At 44.6% G+C, this 19750-nt stretch overlaps 1 protein-coding gene across 2 annotated transcripts in view; it reads right to left on the bottom strand.

Moving 5' to 3' along the window:
* The window catches only part of SAP30BP (SAP30 binding protein), a 356156-nt gene that overhangs the window by 22398 nt on the left and 314008 nt on the right, over nucleotides 1-19750 (bottom strand). For both annotated transcript variants that reach the window (XM_078654538.1, XM_078654539.1), the window contains one exon: nucleotides 5330-5418. In XM_078654538.1, coding sequence (XP_078510664.1) covers nucleotides 5330-5418 — 89 coding nt within the window. The remainder of the gene's footprint in view (nucleotides 1-5329; nucleotides 5419-19750) is intronic.

Here is a 19750-nt window from a genome sequence, read left to right as displayed (position 1 = left end):
TCGTCAACATGGACTGGCTGCTTGTCGCAGGTTCTGCAGGGCTTGAACAAGGCCTTCTTGTCAGACATCATGAAGAAAAAACTGAGTGGCACTCAGGAAGACTCCCTTCCACACGACGTGCGGTGAAAATCTGGGGAGAACCTGGCTCTGCTGAATGTGTGCTAGAGGGTGCTGATAGCCGATTGGTTGGGACCAATTTTTTGGTTCTTTAAGCATAATGATGTAGGTAGGCTAGTAAGATCTAGGCCTCAGACCCTTTTCTTTGGGGCCCTACTACGGTTATTTAACTTTCGGCACTACTTTTGTATTTACCGTGGGAATCCCGTCTCGTCGAGGGGGAATGATTCAGGCATGTGAATCTATGAAAGATACCCCAATACTGGATAAACTCAATTGCTGATGCGCAATGCTTTGATTCCCATTGTGTCTAATCACCTGCAAAGCCAGAATTTCTCTTATTCTCACGTCACTAAAAGGATTTGGTATATGAATGCAAGTTGAATTCATAAATGGTTGTGGTGGACTACAACAGTGTAGAAATTCTCCAACAGTCCTGGGAATATTAAACACATTTTCTCTGTGCAACTTCTGAACGGCTATTTTACGTAAAAGACAATAAACATAAATGTTCTTTTAAATAAAAAATTAAAAATTAAATAAAAGTTTTCAGGAACTTCTAAAAGGTAGGTAAGTATTTGAAGGATATCATTCTAGAATGTCATTAAAACACATGGATATTACTAGGCCTTTGGCATAAATCCAGCTGAGTTCTGCACTTGGTTGCAGACACAAAAAAGGTTTATGAAATAATTCAAATTTAAAAAAAATGATACGTTCACCATGGAGCACCTCTTCCGGGTTAGCAGAAAAGCTACGTATTGCTACACCTGGGAGAGCTCCATATAAAAAGAGTTCAGAATAACTTGAGGAACAGAACTAGGTAGAGAGAACAACGGTAGACAAAACACAGCCAAGGGTGTACAAACAGTAGGTACTGTTTACAGGCTAAAAATTAATGCAAAGCAGTAAAATGGAACAAATCCTGACACCCATGTTTATCTTCCGGGTACAATTCCTTTTTCTGGACACCATTCATTTCCACATTTAATTAATGGAAACATTACACCAAAAATCGGAATTTACAACAAACTACAATATCGTTGACAAAACAAACTGATGGCAAACTTTCCTCCTAACACTTTACTTAACAAGGGTTGCCGTAAGTGGTTAGTGACCAGATAGTTCATTTATCGCTCTGAAGCATAATAAGTCAATGGCTCACTTTAACTATTATGCTGGTAAGTGATCAAACATTGCATTTTGGTATTTGCAGTTTTATATAGCGAGAACTCACCCGGAAGGTATCAGAGCGCTTTACATGAGCACCAGTTACATTACACAAGGTCACTTTTTTTCGTTTTTAAAGGCATCGGGAGAGTATGTGATTTGCCCAAAATCAAAGCATGTTGAGCTGATGCCAAGATTCCAACTTGACTCCCCAACTCCAAAGTCAACAGGTCTGTCTGTAACACCACATGAGCATTCCAACGCCACATCCTCCCTCCATTTATGAACTTGATGAGTTACTAGAGTCAGGTATGGCGCCTCAGTGGGCAAGCAGTTCACTAGGGACATTTGGGAGCATGTTAAATGAGCAGTCAATCATCGGACTCGGCAATAGTCTTGATGAATTATACCTCATCCTATATCGAGTTTCGGCCTTTAATTAAGAGGCATTTATAGAGAGCAACTGCTGATTCAGAAGAAGCGTCCTGGTGCTTGCGCAAGTCAGTAGCTGGTGGGATCGGCTGTTACATCTCACCCAATAGCACTTTGTTCAGCGGAGTCTGGAACAGGCTTTAGCTGGGGATGGTATGGAGGGAGGGTGAGAGAGCATACCATAAGCTGGGAGCCAGAAAAGAGAAGGACCTGCCCCTCCAATCTGGCTTTTTGTTATTTGGAGATGCACAGAAGGTTGCAGTTAGAGAGGCGGAGAGCCCTTAAGGGGGCGTACCACTTGAGCTTGTCTTGAATGTATCGTGGGCCCTTCTGAGTGGAGTAGTCTGTGGGTGATCATAAGTATTTTGAATTTGATCCTGGACTTGATTGGGAGCCTTTGTAGCGCTTTCATCCTTTGTCTGACAGACTGACATTTGGGGATATTCAGGATGATCCTAGCTGCGGCGTTTTGTACTTGCTGCAGTCAAGACAGCAGATTCATGGAGGGCACCAAGATAAAATACGTAGGTGTAGTCCAACCTGGAGGTGATAAGCATGTGTTCAATCCCCTTGTGAGTGTCAATGGGTAGATATTTGAAGAGCTTTCTTAGCAATGTTAGCAGACAAAGCAAGTGGCCGCAGTGGCATTGACATGGGGTTTGAAGGAAAGTGCAGTGTTCATCAAGACTCCTAGGTTACGGATGACTGAGGAAGGGATAGAAGTAAGTCCTAAGTCAGAAGGCCAGAGAAGCAGAGTCGAGAAGGGAAGATGAGGAGCCGAACATCAACATCACGATATCTGTTTTGTCAGAGATGAGTTGTAGACAGCTGGCATGCATCCTTGGAGAGGAAGCATTTGATTACTAGATCAAGTGAGGACCTTGGTGAGTCAACAGTTAATCTCTAAGCCCTAGGATGGCCTTAGTAGGCTTATATTCACTCATTTGAGTCTGACAGCCTTTGTCATCCAACACCTACCATTTAAAAACGGTATGTCTTTGTCACTGAACAGCTGGTAACTAGCCTCAGTGATGGCCTTGATGAGTGAGCGGTCAATTCCATAATGTCTTTAGATGGCAAATAATAGCAGATCCACTCATTAACTTGATGAAAAAGTAACAGAAGCATACATCCAGTGATGTCCTTTGTGAGCGAGTAGCCGCTTAATCGATCCAATTGTGGCCTTCATGAGAGGCACTGGATCACTGTACTCAATTACGATCAGTAAACAAAGAGAATCATCTCCTTCAAGAGTCATGGGGACGAAAGTGTGAGTTTATGAAAGACTGCAACATCACGTGATGGGCATGACCAAGTGTCATTTCACATCCATCTAATAGATCTTCAGAATACCTACCACACTAGCTCGAATTATAGATTTAAACTGCCTGGAATTTGACTACTAATGATTACATGAAGCTGATCACCAATTATATAATGTTACAGATCTGAAACTTGCTTAGAGTGAATTCCGTGTTAGAGGCAGAAAAGGGAAGTAGGAGACAAAATAAGTTACAGGAATACCAGGACAGTCGCAATCAACATTCTTCTGAATTTCGCCTTACTTTTGTATAATAAATGATTATCTCCGACAATTATTATTTTTTAAATCAGGTACAAATCTGTATCCATTCGAAAATGTCCTCTGTCTTGAAGGCAGCACAAATTGGTCTAGCCATCCCCATTTGTAAACAACATTGAGGCCACCTAACACCAAACGCAACAACTATTTGGGGGAAGGGGATGCTGTTCAGCAAATTTGCAATCTCAACAGTGGCTCTCTGCAAGTTTCAGCATGCTAGATGCAAAGCGGTGCACTCCTCCTGAGCAAATTCAGTCAGACTCCAACATGGTCTACTGTTTATTTTCAAACTGTTATAATGAAAACTGTGTGACTAAGTGTCACTGGCAGGCTGCAACGTGCCTAGCTGCCATTGGCGCAGAATCGAGCGCTGGTGTGCTCAGTGTCGTTATTAAAGCTGCTCACCAGAGAGTGGCTCTTGCAGTGAAAGGAGAGGATTTATCCCAGGCCCTTTTATCACACTTACATTCAGAATTCCTCAACCTCTTGCATGGCTATTACTCATCCACTGGAGTCAGCCGGGGAGAAGGTTCCACAGCCAGCCCATGCCAGAGAGCAAGGTCGGGCAGAGCAGGAATGTGTACAGAAGCAATGGTCAGAGGACCAACAGCACAGAAAGACTTACTGGAAGCCTGGAGGAGGGTAGAGCTGTGTGTGGCCACGAGGGGTTGGCATCTTTGCACTAGGAGTGCAGAACTAGGCGTGACTATACTTCTAAAAAAAAAAAAAAAAAGGGGGGATGCGTGGAGAACTGGGGCATGGGAGGCTGTGTTTGTATGTGGCCTGGCCACAAGTAGGAACACTGCAAGAGTGCGTGCACGACTGTGTGTTACTAAATTACTAAAACAGGTTATGTTTGTTGAATTGGCTACATGGTGCTATGGACGAGTCACACACAGGTCTAGACACATGGTAAGAACAAATGTGCACAGGGCTGATTATTAATAAGCAGAGAAACAGCCATCGAGGTGCGATTTGTACTTTAATTTTAAAAGGTATTTCATAATAATCCTAAACCTCCAAAAATTTGAAGCAGAAAGTCGTAAATGAAGATATTTGTTTTTATGGCGGCGTGCCAATATTGTTACAGCGCCTTTCCAATATTGTTACAGCCTGGTAACTCTGTGGGCAGTCAAGATGCGTGGGTAACACTGCACTAGAAGTACACAGAGCACAAATTGGATCAGAATTGAATACGGTGGGTATTTGTATTGAATTCCAATCACCTATGTATTTACCATGATTGATCAGTTGTGGATAGTGGCCGAGTAGGGTCAAGGATGAGATCACAAACTTATTGAAAACTAATCCAGACAGCGAATTTTTGAGTTATCTTGGCACAGAAAGTGCCTTTGCGGTCAACAGAAAACATGTATTCTCTCTTTTCTATTCTTGACAGTCCTAAAGCACATGCCTACCCAAAAGACTTCTCAGCGCTAGGTCGACCAGAAATAGACTCGCAGAAAAAGACCTATGCACTTAGCCAAACAGCAAAATCGTTAATTGTTTCCTGAAGTTCAGCTAATCGGTAGTCCTGCTTAAAGTTACAGGTAGCACATTCCATATTTTTGGGGCCAAGTAGGAGAAGTATGTTCTTTGCTAAGTGAGTCAATGCCCATTCACTCCCTTTGTCACTTAGAGGCGGTTCACATTTTTCTACCATAACAGGAGACCACCATCCCTCATTATCCAATCTCCTCAAATGCTCCTTTTTTTAACCTAAGGTTTGTGGGCAGATCATTCCCTCAGCACATAGAGCTCCCAGGTAAGCTTCTCCATGACTACTAGGGAGGCCTCTCCCTCTACCTGAAAGTCTATCTGTTGGTCTACGGCCTCTTTGGCACGGCACCCCCTCTATTGCAATGATTTATGAGATAAATCTCTCATACATCATCATCAAACGCTAGAGCATCCATTGTTAGTATAGTACAGGGTGTATCAAGTACCTCTGGCAATAGTCTCAAGCGGCTCTGGCAATATATGAACATAAGCAATTTACTCCATGCTTCTAATCATCCAATCCCCTACCTGCAAGTGGTTGGAGCATCTGCCGGATGGTTCTGGGGGGATCTTGATTTCATCTGGAGACATATTCCTCACTCTCTCGGAAAAGGAAGCTAAACGGGGTAGCAGAGATACGAGGAGAGAACAGGGCATGAAATCAATTAGTGAAGCAAGAAAAAGTGAGACAATGCACACCGACATCAAACCTGGCCTGGCAGTGCCAGCGTGGGAGGACTCTACCTCCCACATCTTCCACAGATACTTGCCCTAATAGCAAGAGGATGCCACCACTCCCCAATGGATAGCAAAACAGTGAGTTACTAATACTTCTACTCACACATTAAGAAACACTTAGTATAAAAGTGCTCATGTACATCCTGCTCAGAAAATACATACTCTTGGATTCCTGAAACATGCATGTCACACTTAATAATGCAATGTTATATTTGAGGTAACAACCATCACAATATGGCTTTTGTGGTAGTGTGGAGGCTCAAATGCGGGGAGAAACAGGGAGCACAACGCAGCAGCGCAGCTAGGCACTGAGACAGCAGACATTTGTCAATTATATGAACTACAGCAGCAAAAGTATACACTGAAGGTTATTTATAAGGATGGTACTGGGCAGGGGGCCTCATCAATGTCCAGATGCACCAATAATACCACAGTAATCTGCAAACCAATAGAGAATAATTACTAATAGAGACGCAAAACCACTCTGCAAAACTCCCTAAAATTTCACCAATACTGCACAATATTTTGCTGCTACAATGGTCGATTTCAATCAATTCTGCTCATGCGCAGAACAGCCATATGCTGGGCTAACCAATTTGCACAGACAGGAGCTATAAAAAAAAAAATTTAAAATGAAAAACGAAGATTTGTAGATACGTGGGAAACATTCTACTTACTATCAGTACTCCAGTCAAACTTAATGACCACTCAAGAAATAGAAAGGTTTCCCTCCTTTCAACAAGCCGTGGAACTGTTAGGCTTGATCTTCTCAATGCCTCATTTACATAGAAAAGGATGATCGCGTCATCAGTTTCAAATACATTTTTGTTCATTATTTTTTTTAAACAAGTATCACCAACCTGCACCAGGGCTATCAGTGGCATCTTGGATTCCTTTATCAAGTCTAAACTTACTGCAATAAAATATTGTGACCGCAATGATAATTTGTAACCATTAGCCTAATGTTAGGAAGAGGTCATAAAATAAATGAGGGTTTGGACAAAAAAATGTGTTAATATTTAATTAGCATGGCGTTATAAGTGGTCATCAGTAACTGTCAAAAAATAATTTGTACAGAACTGAAGATCCGACGCCTGTTACCAACAAATTTGACTAAACCATAGAAAGTGCAGGTTATGGTTGGTGCATCTGATAAAATAAAAACAGATGTTCAGTCTCTGAACATCGGGATTGAAGTGAAGAGGTCTGGACTTCCTATAGCAGTATAGAATGAAACCCTAAATAGCTTCTTCCAAATCCAAAGTCCCCCTCTGTGATAAGTTTGCACACAAGCAGAATAAAAAGCTTAGGTGACAACAAAGCAAAACCCACAACTGGCAAAATGCAACATTGCCTGAGAGCCAGCATCTCCATTAGTACCACCCCTCACTACCTCAAGCAGACAACGCTTCCTAACTGAAGGTGGGTTCAGCTTGAACGTCATAGTATCTTTTGGAACTTCCAATGTAGTGTTCTTCGTTGACTGTTACTTTAAGAGTTTTATTTTGCTCTGCAGTTGGATGAAAAATCATTCATTCAACTGGGATCAGAATAGAGGATTTGGACGTTGGGGAAACCCAGTTCACCACAAGAGGACAATCTGTTGAACTAAAAGAGTGCTTGAATTTCTTCCTCAGATGAATCAGTCAAGCAGGCCGGCCCTCTGTGCGTAAATAGCCATACCCTGGATGGCGGCAGCATAGATTCGAAGCTCACTGCTCACGATGGCCTCTGAAGTCACGACTGCTTTTCTTTCGCCCTCTGGAAGCATATTCTGTTTATGTAAAATCATTTAGCACACTCAAACTGTGGGTGGGAACAGGGCGCAGTACAAAACTGAACGAAGAAAAAACGCTTCCTAAAAAAAATAAAAACATCTGTTTGGAAGAGAACCAAGCTCAAGACGTCTAAATACTGTTTAATTCATATTCATATATTGGAGAGAAAAAGAAAGGAGCTAAGGGCAAATCATAGGGACTATTGCACCTCCTAAAACACGAAATACTGTCGAAAAGATGATGGACTCGGAGCAGCATGACATCACTAAGTGAAAGTCTGACGAGGCAGCTGCTTTTATTTCTACCGCTTTTGAAACCTGTTCTATATGCTAGAGGACCGTTAAACCGTTAATATATTATTTGACATGACAGCGAATCGCTAGTATTTGTGTTTTTTCAAATGTCGATTCAGTTGTAGAATACAAAAGAAAGCGGTGCATACTTCAATGCATATTTTTTTGTGCTATCCCCTCGAACTACCTTCAGGGTACAAGTCCTATAAAAAGAAGTGGGGGGACTGGGCAAATAAGACAATATGCTAATTACCTTATGGCGTCACGACGTAGCGCTATAAAATAAATAAAATAGTGCTATTTAAATTATTTGTGTAAATACTGGAACAAACTAAGCCATCTGACAGGCTTACAGTGTCTGCATTTATACACAGGGACAGAACAAAGGCAAAAGCATGCCTCTCTTAGGTACCTGTGAAGAGAAGGCAAGCTGTGGGCCTTTGTTTCCCTCTGTGGCATTTACATTTAAATGGAAGGTTCCAGGAGCCCCCAGTCAGCATATACAAACAATGGCCCCTTAACTTCTCCCCAGCTGGAGGTGAAAAAAGGCTCCCTCTCTGCCGCCTGCATGTTGCTGCTGGGAATGGAAAGCAGGTAACGTGCAGGTGCTGCTGAACGTGCCCCGGTGTCTGAAAACTACACCGGGACAAGTACAGCATATTTCTGTTGGGCCCAACTTCTTGGCAGGGGGGACGGCGTCCACCCTGTGAAAAGAGTGGGGTGACGCCTTGTACCTGCGTGTACCCCCGACTCGAGCCCTGGCTACCTTCCTCTCCCTGAATGGTACCGTGTCCGGTACACCTGCTGCCGAGTGAACAGACAAATCCCATCTCTGTGCCCCATGATTAGCCTGAAATCTCGTGCAGAGCACGGCCTGGCTTGGATCCGGAGTCTCGCTCGTAAATGTCGCTTCACTCTACGGATCCCAGTAAACGCCATGAAAGGAGGCGAGCAGCTCTGCAAGACTAATGTGCTGGTCACAAAACTGAGGTGCGGGGAACAACTTTGCATTAGGTAATCCGATGCCCAAAACACTGACAACAAATCCACTTTCTATAGAGGACAAAGTCACAGAATAGAAAGGAGCCCTTTGGCATCTTGACAGGACAGCAGAGTGCCTGGCCAAGGGCCTAATCTGGGCGGGGTCGTGGGGGTTCATTCCTGGATGCAGGCTGTCTTGGCACAGTGTCTTCAGACAGCCTCCAATCAAAGATCCCTCCTCCGTATAAACCGCTCTGCGGTCTCGCCCTGAATCTAACAAGCTTCCCTTTGTGCACTGCTCACAATGGAGTCTATGCGCTGGAGCTCGAACCCAAAGTCTAAAATGTGCCTTAACTCCAAGGGTCAAACAACTCCCAGCACATACCGCTGCCAGGAAATCCTGCACCGCCTCACACCAGAAGCAGAAACAAGCATTGGCAAAGCCAATATGCCTGGTGCCAGTTTCCAGCTTTTTGTCTTTCCAATGGTTGTTCTCTTTTGTCAGGATTTTTTGTTAAGTGTTTGGTGGCAGGGGAGTTGGGGGACGGGACACGTCTGGGCCTTGATTGAAAAGGCAAAAGATTTTTGGGGGTCTCAAAAATCACAAAATACCATTGTAGCCTCAGGTCCGCAAAGTAAACTACTTTGTGCATGGATGTACTACTTGTGAAAAGGAAGAATGTGGTCACTCACAGTGAAGTTAAACAATTACTGAAGTGAGCTGATGCACTGCTGTATGCTGAAGTGGGTGGAATTACATATTTGAATGATAATAACGTATCAATAGATGAAGTGCTGGCAGAAATCCCCAATATATTACACATATAATTTTAGTAAAATCAAAAGGTCTTGATAAACGCCACACCTAAATAAAAAAAAGTCGGATGCACCTCCACCCTACTTTCACAAACAGCCATTCTGTAGCCCATAGGGAGTGGCGCCAGGATGTACGTAAGCCTTCTCCCACCCTTGGCACACCACGCTCACTGCAAATTTCTTGGCTTGGTCTCACCTTGTAAATACTGTATCTATGCCTGCAAGCTACAGGATTTCACAGGAGTACGAAAGCTTTTAGAACAGACAGTCCTGGGAGAAGCTGTGAGTCAGAGTGCTGATTCAGCTGAAATGTTCTTAAAAAAAGTCAGCAGAGTGTAACATCAACACTAAAATGTTTCTCTTATGCAAAGTTCTCAACACCTGCACCACCCTCCTTCAAACGAGTCTGCCTTTCAGGATTGCTACTGCACAGAGTTCTTAATAAAAGCAGGAAGTGCACAGAAACTGGATGCACAAAATTAGAAAAATAACCTGGTAATCAAATATCAACGAATGTGAAAAAACAATCAACGTCTTAGATTGGGCAGGTAGGTTAGGGAAGGGAAAATATCAGAGGTGCTTGGAATGTAGGGTCAAAGAACTCTTAGGGAGGACTTTGACCCTACATGGTCGTCATGGAGTACTTAGGAACGGTCAGAGACGTGATGGCGGATAGGGAACAGATACCAGTGGCTAAAGGTTGAGAAAAAATTATAGTGAGTTTAGGGGGAAATCATCCTAGAAGAAAAGTCATAGGGTATTTAGGGTCGGTCACAGCCTGGGGAGGAAGGTCAAAAAGCAAACATCACTAAGGTGAAGATGAAGAATCACGCGTTTTTAATGGGGGCACAACTCTTGAAAATGCAGATAGAGGTTTAGGAAAAATAAGGGACTGAGAGGAACACTCACAATGATGCGTCTCTAGACAGTGCTCCAGGCACTCTCTTTACTCACTATATGCCTCTGCTGTCAATACCATCCACTCATGACCACTGCCCTTGGCTGTTGATACTCACTTATCTACATCGATTTTGAACCACTTTGTTTCTGGAGATTACAATCTGTCCTCTATTGCATCGAATCCCTCTTTGCTAATTCCATCTTCATGGGCACCCTACTTATTGGGCAGACGGCATCCACACATGCCTCTGATGTTCATGACTTGATTATTGAGAACTTCATACATATCTTGTCTCCCCTACGGACTTGGCTCAAACAGGCTTCTTAGCCGTCTGCCCAGCAGTCTTCTCTGAGAAAGAAAATGTGATCCCCAAAAGGCAGTGGGGTGGTAGGTGTGCCCTCAGCCATAGATGTACAACTCTCAACGCACCACCAACACATTCTTGATGTATCTCCTAATCATCACTATTTTAACCTCATCCTTTGTGGGCTAATCAAATAAAGCACACAATATTTTCTCTATACACATCAATGACGTTGCCCAACATCAGTTGGCCATATCAAACTAGGAACTCCTCCTTGGCGACCAACATCTGGACTGATGATTCCTCCATGGATCATTAAGGGATTGCGGAGTATAGGGACATTAGTTTTTTTAATCGATTGAAGCACGACAAAGGACATCACTCAAATCTGCTGTTCACTACTATCCTATACCTTATAATCTCTGCTTACGTACAACTCTCCTGGAGAGACAGTTCTCTTTACTTCATCACTGATGATGAACTCGGTACTTAGCTCAACTGGCCTGTGGCTATGCAGCCCTTTCTTCAGATAGGAAACCTTGATAAAAATGAAACCAGCTATTTTTCTACAGCCCAATCCTATATTATAACTCTCAACATTTAGGCTCCTGGCCAGTATAGTTACCCATTCTTAACACTTAAACTGACACATTTTGTATGAAACTGAACTTTTACACCAAATTCGATCAAAGAGTGATAAAGAAACTATAGTGGCACCCCCCCATACAATAACTCAAAAAACTGAAAAGGCCCAAGTAACCTTTTTTGTAAAAAATGAGACATTACTCATTATCAGGGAAGGCTACTTTCAACTTTAATGAAAGTCAGACTTCACAGAATGCAGTCAAGGTACGCAATTACTTGCAATGCTCATGTGAATGCTCATGTGTCAAGAAGGACAGAGTCCAAAACGCTGTATTTCTTTCTATTTTAGAGGAGGCACCCCATGGGACAACAGATATTGGAGTCCTGAAGTAACAAGACGGCTATTTGTTGTATTTACATTGCCACCTGTATATGAAACCTCAAACAAATGTAAAGCAGGCTAACCTATAACTAATAGTTTCTTACCTGTCGGTGTAGTTTTGCAGCTTGAAGACTTTCTAGATTCACTATGCTGTGCATTACTCCGCGGTCTAGTGGTTGGGTCCAGAATCATAGTATTTTTTCCTTTTTTTTTTTTTCGTGGCCCAGGTGGGCGTTGACGTCCCACCATTTGGTGTCCTCCTGTCACGTCGGCGTGCTTCCTCCGGAAGCTCCCACATTTGGGCACCATCTTCGGATTCTTTTTTCTTGCTTTGTGCTATTTTTGTTTATCCTCTTCTTTTCAAAGTCTTATTTTTTTTTTGGGATCCCCTTCCTCATGTCATCTTTCTGGCAGAGGTGGGTGGGTTCGCTAGTGAATCCAGAAAGTATTCAAGCTGCAAAACTACACCGACAGGTAAGAAACTATTCATTTTGCAGCGTGAATCTTTCTGGATTCACTATGCTGTGCATAGACTTTGTAGCGGTTTGCTATGTTTGTGTCGGCTGGGTGGAAGATGAGCGTTGGTTATTGACTATATGTTGGAGCACTTTTTGTCCTACTTGTGCTTCCTTGTTCATCTGTATATCCATGCAGTAGTGCCTAGTGAACGTGTGCACTGAAGCCCATGTTGCCGCCAGGCAAATGTCTTAGATGGGTGTGTTTGCCGGGAAGGGTATTGTTGCTCCCTTCTTTCTGGTGTAGTGGGCTTGTGCCGCTCCTTGTAGTTCTTAGCCTGCCTGCTTGTGGCAGAATTGGATTGTCTGTGCGATCCATCGTGCGATGGTGCTTTTTGTTACCAGTCTTCCCAAGAAACTGCTTGCGAAAGACACAAAGAATTGCTTTGTTTTCCTACAATCTTTAATTCTCTCAATGTAATGCATCACTGCTCTTCTAGCGTCCAGAGTGTGAAGTGCCCTTTCTGCACTTGTGGATGGTTTTTGGAAGAAACTTGGAATCTGTATTGTCTGGCTTATGTGGAACTTTGACACCACCTTTGGCACCAGGAAAGCGGTCTTTATGGTGAGCATATGTAGAGAGGCCTTGTGAAAGGGTTTGAAAGGTGCCTTCATAATTTGCGTTACAACTACATTGAGGTTCCATGCCGGCGGTGGCATCCTTTTTGCGGGGCAATTAGTTTGGCCCCCTCCAGGAATCTTTTTACCACCTGGGATGTAAAACTTTTCCCCTCTTGTGTAGGCTACTATTGCTGCTAGGTGTACCCTTAGCGAGGTGTAGCTTAGGTTACTTTTTTAGTAAATGTGTTAAGTATCTTAGAACTGTTGACTCCCTGGTGATTCTCTTTTGGAGCTTCTCCTTGATGCACCATTGTGTGAACCTTTTCCATTTTGCAACATAATACTTCCGTGTGGTAGGTCTCCTTGCCTCCCACAGCACCGCCAGCGTGCTCTCTGGGAGTCTTAGGTGTGCGAACTCTAAGTCTTCAGGAGCCAAGCTGCTAGGCTTAGGCTCTCTGGTTCTGGGTGTAGCCCCCTTCCGTTTTGCATCGAGAGCAGGTCTCTTCTTTTTGGTAACTTGTGTGGTAACCCTTGTGCCATTTCCACTATCTGTGAGAACCACGAGTGCTTGGCCCACTGTGGTGCTACCAGTATCAGCGTTATAATACTTATTTTGCACTTGCTGAGCACTCTGTGCATTAGCGGTATCGGGGGGAAAATCCTAGGCAAATGTCTTCGACCAGCTTATCCATAGGGCATTTCTTTGGGATTGCTGACCTGGCTGTCTGGATGTGAAGTATTGGCATTTTGCATTCTGGTGTGTTGCAAACAGGTCTATTTGTGGGGTCCCCCACTTCTTGAATAGCTTTTGCTTTTCCTATGTATTGAGCTCCCACTCGTAGGATGCTGATGTCGGTCTGCTTCCACGTTGTCCTTCCCTGGTAGATGTATCGCCAGGAGGTCTATTTGTAGTGGGATGGTCCACTTCCATATCTCCTGCGCTAGCCTTGATAGCGCCACGGATTGTGTTGCTCCCTGCTTGTTGATGTAGAACATCGTTGTCGTATTGTCGGTTTGTATCAACACCCTCTGCCCGTACAGTTGTTTCTGGAAGGCTTTTATGGCAAGGAACACGGTCTTTAGTTCCAGGTAGTTGATGTGTCTGATCGTATCGGTTTGTGTCCACAAATCCAGCACTTTGAGCTGGTTCATGTGCACTCCCCACCGCATTTGGGATGCGTCTGTTGTGATGGTCACTGTTGGAGTTGGTGGTGTAAATGGTTTCCCCTTCGTTATATTCTCCTTGTTCCACCATGTGATCTCCTCTTGCACTGCGTGTGTTACGTGACCATTGTTGCTGGAGCCATTCCTGGAATGGTCTCATGTGTAGTCGGATATTGGGGACTAGGTGTATGCAGGACACCATCATCCCCATGAATTTGCTCACTGTCCTCACTGTCAGAGGTTGCCCCTTTCGGTATTGATGTGTCTCCTTCAGCAGTGCAAAGGTTCTCTTCTCGCTGGGGAAAACCCTGCCCTGAATGGTGTTGATCTGTGCGCCCAGGAAGATCTTCACCTGTTCTGGTTCTATCGAGGACTTCCCTCAGTGTATCGAAAACCCTGGTTCTGTCAGAGTGTGCGTGACCCGCTGAGCATGTAGTTTGCATTGTTTGTAGGAATTCGCCTTTACCAACCAGTCGTCGAGGTAGGGATATACATGTATTCCCTGCCTCCGTAAGTGTGCCATTACCGCAGCTAAGCATTTTGTGAAGACCCTTGGTGCGGGTTTTAGTCCAAAGGCCAGGGTCGTGATTTGGTAGTGCACTTTGTTGATGGCAAATCTCAGTAGATGTTTGTGCTTTTGGTTCATGGGAATGTGTAGGTAGGCATCCTTGAGGTGTATGGTGGACATAAAATCGCAGTCCCTTATTTGTGGTATAACCTCCTGTAGGGACGTCATTTTGATTTTTTGAGTTTTTATGTATTTGTTTAGGAACCATAGGTCCAGGATGGGTCTTAATGTTTCGTCCACTTTTGGTACGAGGAAGTAGTTGGAGTACACTCCCTTGTTTCTTTCCTTATACGGTACTGTTTATATTGCCTTCTTGTGGAGGAGTTCTTCTGCAAGCTCTTCTGTTGAGCGAGTTTTGTTGGTTGGCCTCCTGTTTGGTGGCTTGTTTTCCAGTTCTATGAAGTAGCCGAACCTTATGATGTTGAGGATCCACTTGTCTGTTGTTATTCTCTTCCACTCCTGGAAGAAGTCTTTCAGTCTGCCTCCTACCGGTGTTACATGTTCGCTGATCTCTCCTTTGTGTGTTTCTAACTGTCCTTTTAGTCTTTTCTTGTGACGCCCCTCTAGAGATGTTGTGGAGGTGGGCATGATCGATACAGCGGAGTTACTTGGAGGTGGGTTGCTGTCCCCCTCTTCTTGTTTGTCCCCGTCCGTTCGGTCACCCCCGAAAGGACTGGCCCCTGGACTGGTACTGCCAGCTCTGTTGTTGCTGACCCTGCTGTGCCTGGCTGTTTCCCTGATAAGTTTGCTCGAATGCCTGGTGCGATGTTCCCGGCTGGCTCCCTCCTCTGCCGTTCGATCTCCTTGAGGGGGTGCCCCTTCTCATCCCTCTGAACTGCAGGGCTCCCATTGACCTTGCAGTTCCATGATCCTTTTTGAGCTGTGACAGATTCTCATCCACTGGTGTTCCGATCAGCTGTTCCCCGTTGAATATTATGTTCAGAATATTGTTCTGGACTTCCGGCTTGAAACCTGAGATACTCAGCCAGGCATGCCTTCTCTCTGTCACTCCAATCATCATCAGCCTTCTGGATGAGTCTGCTGCATCCAGGGCCAACTTCAGGCAGGTGTTGGCCATGTTTTTGCCTTCCTCCACCAGGTGTTTTGCCCTCTGCTGGAAGATGTTTGAGCAGCTGGCCGACCTCATCCCAATGTTGGTACGCATATCTGTTTATTAGGGCATTGGAGTTCGCAATGCGCCAGTGGATTGCCGCATTTCTCTATTTTCCTCCCCGTGAGGTCTATTCTTACTCTCCTTGTCAAGAGGTGGCCCAGAGTTTGTGGGAATGGTTGCCCTCTTTCTGGCAGTTGACGTTATAATGGAGTCCGCTGGTACGGATCCCTGGATATATGCTGGATCCTTTGAGGAATTTTTATATTTTTTCTTTGTTCTGGGTATGACAGATCTGCAGGTTTCTGGCTCCTTGAAAGCTTCCCTGCCCTGGTTCAGTACACTTGGAAGCATGGGTAGGAATTGGCTCCTAGTTTGAGTGGGGAGCAGGGTCTCCAAGAGGAAACAAGCCTTTGGTTTCTCTTCTTCTAATTTGACCCCATATGTTTCTGCAGCTTTCTTGATAACCATGTTGTAGATGCCAATGTCATCTGGCGGCGAAGGCCTCGACGGATATGACTCTACGCCCTCCTCCGGGCTTTCGGCGTCGAGGTCCTGCCATTCTAGGTCCTGTGCCTCTGAGGATGTCTAGCCCAAGTTAGTTTGTTGATCATCCTCGCATTCTCCTCCGTAGTAGTACATGCCTTCATCGTCCTGTTGCTCTGCTGGTTCTGGAGTTTTTGGCGGATCAGCGGAGTCAAACTCTTCTTCGACTTCTATTTCTACTTCCGTCGAAGGCTTCAAAGGGATGGTGTATATGCTCATCTGTTCCCCGCAGCCTTTTTTTCTCTGGAGGATACTGTCCATTTCGGCCTCGAGCCTTCTCTTCTTTCTCTCCATTTCGGCTGCTTGTTCGGCATCGAGAGTTTCGGCGCTTCTCTTCGAGGTCGTTGATGTTGACGTCGAAGTCGCTTTCAGTTCTTTTTCCTTTGGCGTTGAGCGCGACTTTTCGGGTCCGTGCTTCGACGACCTAGGTTTGTCTAGAGCTTACGCCGGCTGGGAGTCCTTTTCGAAGGATCCGCTGAGCTGTTTGTCCGTGGACGCAGCTGTGGTCATCGACTGCTTCGACGCCAGTGCTCCTTTCGAGGACTTGGAGTCACTTTTTCGAGAGTCTGTCGGGGCTTGGAGGGTTGACGCCTCTCTTACCTCTTTTGTCGACTTCTTATCGGTTTCTGCGACCGTGTAGTCCTCTGGTCCCTCAGCGATTTTGTCCTTTTCTCCGCTGGAGAGGTCCACGTCCTGAAGTGACAGAGGTTTTCCTTGCCCCTGCATGGCGAAGTTCGCTCTCCTCTGTCTCTCTCTCAATCTGAGGGTCTTGGGGGTGAATACCAAGCAGGCGTTGCAATCCTTGCTTTCGTGGTTGATTGGCAGGCAGAGGTTGCAGACCGGGTGCTGGGCCTTCTGCGCGTACTTGTGGTGGCAATTACAGCAAAATTTGAATCGGGTATTGTCCATCTTGCGCTCAGGGGGCCCCCTGTCTGCGCATTCTCCGTTGGACGTCAAAGTTCTTTATCTTCCTCTCCCTCGTCCCGGCTATGTGTTTCAGGTCGTGCGATGAAAAACCCCAACTTTTGGCGTTTTGCTTATTTTTCTCCTCTTCTTTCCAAAACTTCTGGAACTCTTCGGTGACAATCCAGACCCAACGGCGGAAAAAAGAATCTAAAGATAGCGCCCAAAGGTGGGAGCTTCCGTAGGAAGCACGCCGACGTAGCGGTAGGACACCAAATGGTGAGACGTCGACGCCCACCTGGGCCACGAAAAAAAAAAAAAAAAAAAAATTACTAAGATTTCGGACCCAACTAACTAGACCGTGGAATAATGCACAGCATAGTGAATCCAGAAAGATTCACGCTGCAAAACTAAGCCTTACACTTGGCTAAGTGTGACAGGAAGGAAAGGGCAAGTATCTCAAGGGCAGTTTGTGGCTGTCCTCTGAGAAATATTGAATAGTGTAATGGTACAGACAAAAAGTATCAGGAACATTTTGTAGTTTGTATAATTGTCTCATATCCTGTGATTATGAAAATCATGGAAACGCTGAGGCCTAAATTATGAAAGGTCGACAAGTTTCACTGTCCAAACTGTCTGGCAAATTGAGACCAAAGAGTAATAGAGCTCGCAGAGGTCATCCGCCAAATGCAGCTAGAAACAACCCAGGCAAAAATCGCTTCGGAGTGGCAAAACACAAACCAAATCAGTATAATAACTACTAGCAATAAAACCCCTGAAAGCAAGAGACTGAAATACCTGAATCCAAACCTGGCCAATCATTCTAGGTTCACGTGTATTGGAAGGGTGCTTGAACAAGCGAAATCCTCCACACAGCACACCACTTGTCAATCAAATTCAGTTCCAGTGTCACTGAATGTTGTACAGGATGGATAACACAAAAAGCTGCAGCTTTTATTTTTAATCACAAAACAACCATTTATTTTGGTGTTGTATATCTTTCCCAAGATTACAAAAAAAACTTCCACCACCAGACCGCCAAATTGTAGCAAGTATTGGTTCGGTACTTGAACCATTATCTAACTTTGCAACAACTTCTAGAGGGAATGTGCCATGCGACCTACATTGAAGGCGCTACGGAGTTTCTTCTCTGACAGAAGAAAATACAGTTTGCTGAAACTTCCCAGAAGCTGGTGACACTGCACTAACATTTCACAAACAGCCTGGGCTGTGCACAACACTGCAGGAGAGGTCAATCCAGTAGTGTCAGGGTATGCGGGAGATTTTGTACACGTGCTGTCGCTAGATATAACACTCACCTATTGAGCTGTGTTACCGGGTATTTTAGCCTACTAGATTCCCTAGACAGACCCTCCAGCATTTCGCGATTCACGAAATTACGCGAAATCGGCTAAGGAGAGCAATGTCCGCAATATTTCCCATTATGGCCGCGAAAATGCTCTCTAGGCAGATAGCAAAACACAGGGAGTTCCTATTGGCTGTAAGCACACACGTCATTACGTGCGACAGTACAGCCTTAATAGCAGCCACCTGTAACATTACAGCCAATAACAACTAAAGTACACGTACTTTGAGCACGAGTATGTGATGTAGAAGGATGTTGTCAGAATACAAAAAGAAGGCCCCAAAGGGAAGCTGAGGCGAAAGAAGGAGCAAAGTGGGTACGAAGAACAGTTAGTACAGGACACGTCTCCCCTGTCCAGGTGTTTCTCAGGAATATATGATGTCAGACCGCAGACAAACATCCCGCATACCATCATACCGCAAATTTGATCCCGCAAGTACTATTAGGCCGCAAATAAAAAACGAATACTTTTGAAACGAATATGCCTTTAACACGCATGCCTTTACAACGAAAAGGCATGCATATTAAAGGTAAACTTGTTGTTAAAGTAGTTAAGGTAAGTAAGAGTACTCTACCCAACCCTACACTACACTGTAATGTAGGACCCCTGCACCACCCACCCTTGACACAGTCCTTTTCCTACATTTACACAACCCAGCACGACCCCCAACACTTCCATAAAGCACTTTACTTCCCTACACATACACTACAACACTACCTTAATACACTACCCCCAGCATGACCCTACACAAAATCTACAATACTACCCTAAACCACTACACCCCAGCATGACCCTACACTACACAAATACTACAACACTACCCTAAACCCTAAAACACTACACCCCAGCTTGACCCTACACTACACAAACACTACAACACTACCCTAAACTCTAAAACACTACCCCTACATGACCCTATGCTACACAAACTACAACGCTACCCTAAACCCTAAAACACTACACCCCAGCTTGACCCTACACTACACAAACACTACAACACTACCCTAAAACCTAAAACACTACCCCTGCATGACCCTACACTACAACACTACCCTAAACCCTATAACACTTCCCCCAGCATGACCCTACACTACAATACCCAAAACCCTAAAACGCTACCCCCAGCATGACCCTACACTACACAAACACTACAACACTACCCTAAACCCCTACCCCCAGCATAACCATACACTACACAAATACTACAACACTACCCTAAACCCTAAAACACTAACCCCAACATGACCCTACACTACACAAACACTACACTTCCCTAAACCCTAAAACACTACCCCCAGCATGACCCTACACTACACAAACACTACCCTAACCCCTATAACACTTTCCCCAGCACGACCCTACACTAAACAACCACCACAACTCTACACTACACTAACACAACATTACACTACACAATAACTACCCCAGCACAACCC

This window comes from Lissotriton helveticus, chromosome 7 (assembly GCF_964261635.1).
Source record: "Lissotriton helveticus chromosome 7, aLisHel1.1, whole genome shotgun sequence".
NCBI classification, from domain to species: domain Eukaryota; kingdom Metazoa; phylum Chordata; class Amphibia; order Caudata; family Salamandridae; genus Lissotriton; species Lissotriton helveticus.
The sequence above is the reverse complement of the archived record's forward strand: the minus strand, read 5'-3'. Positions and strand labels throughout refer to the sequence as shown.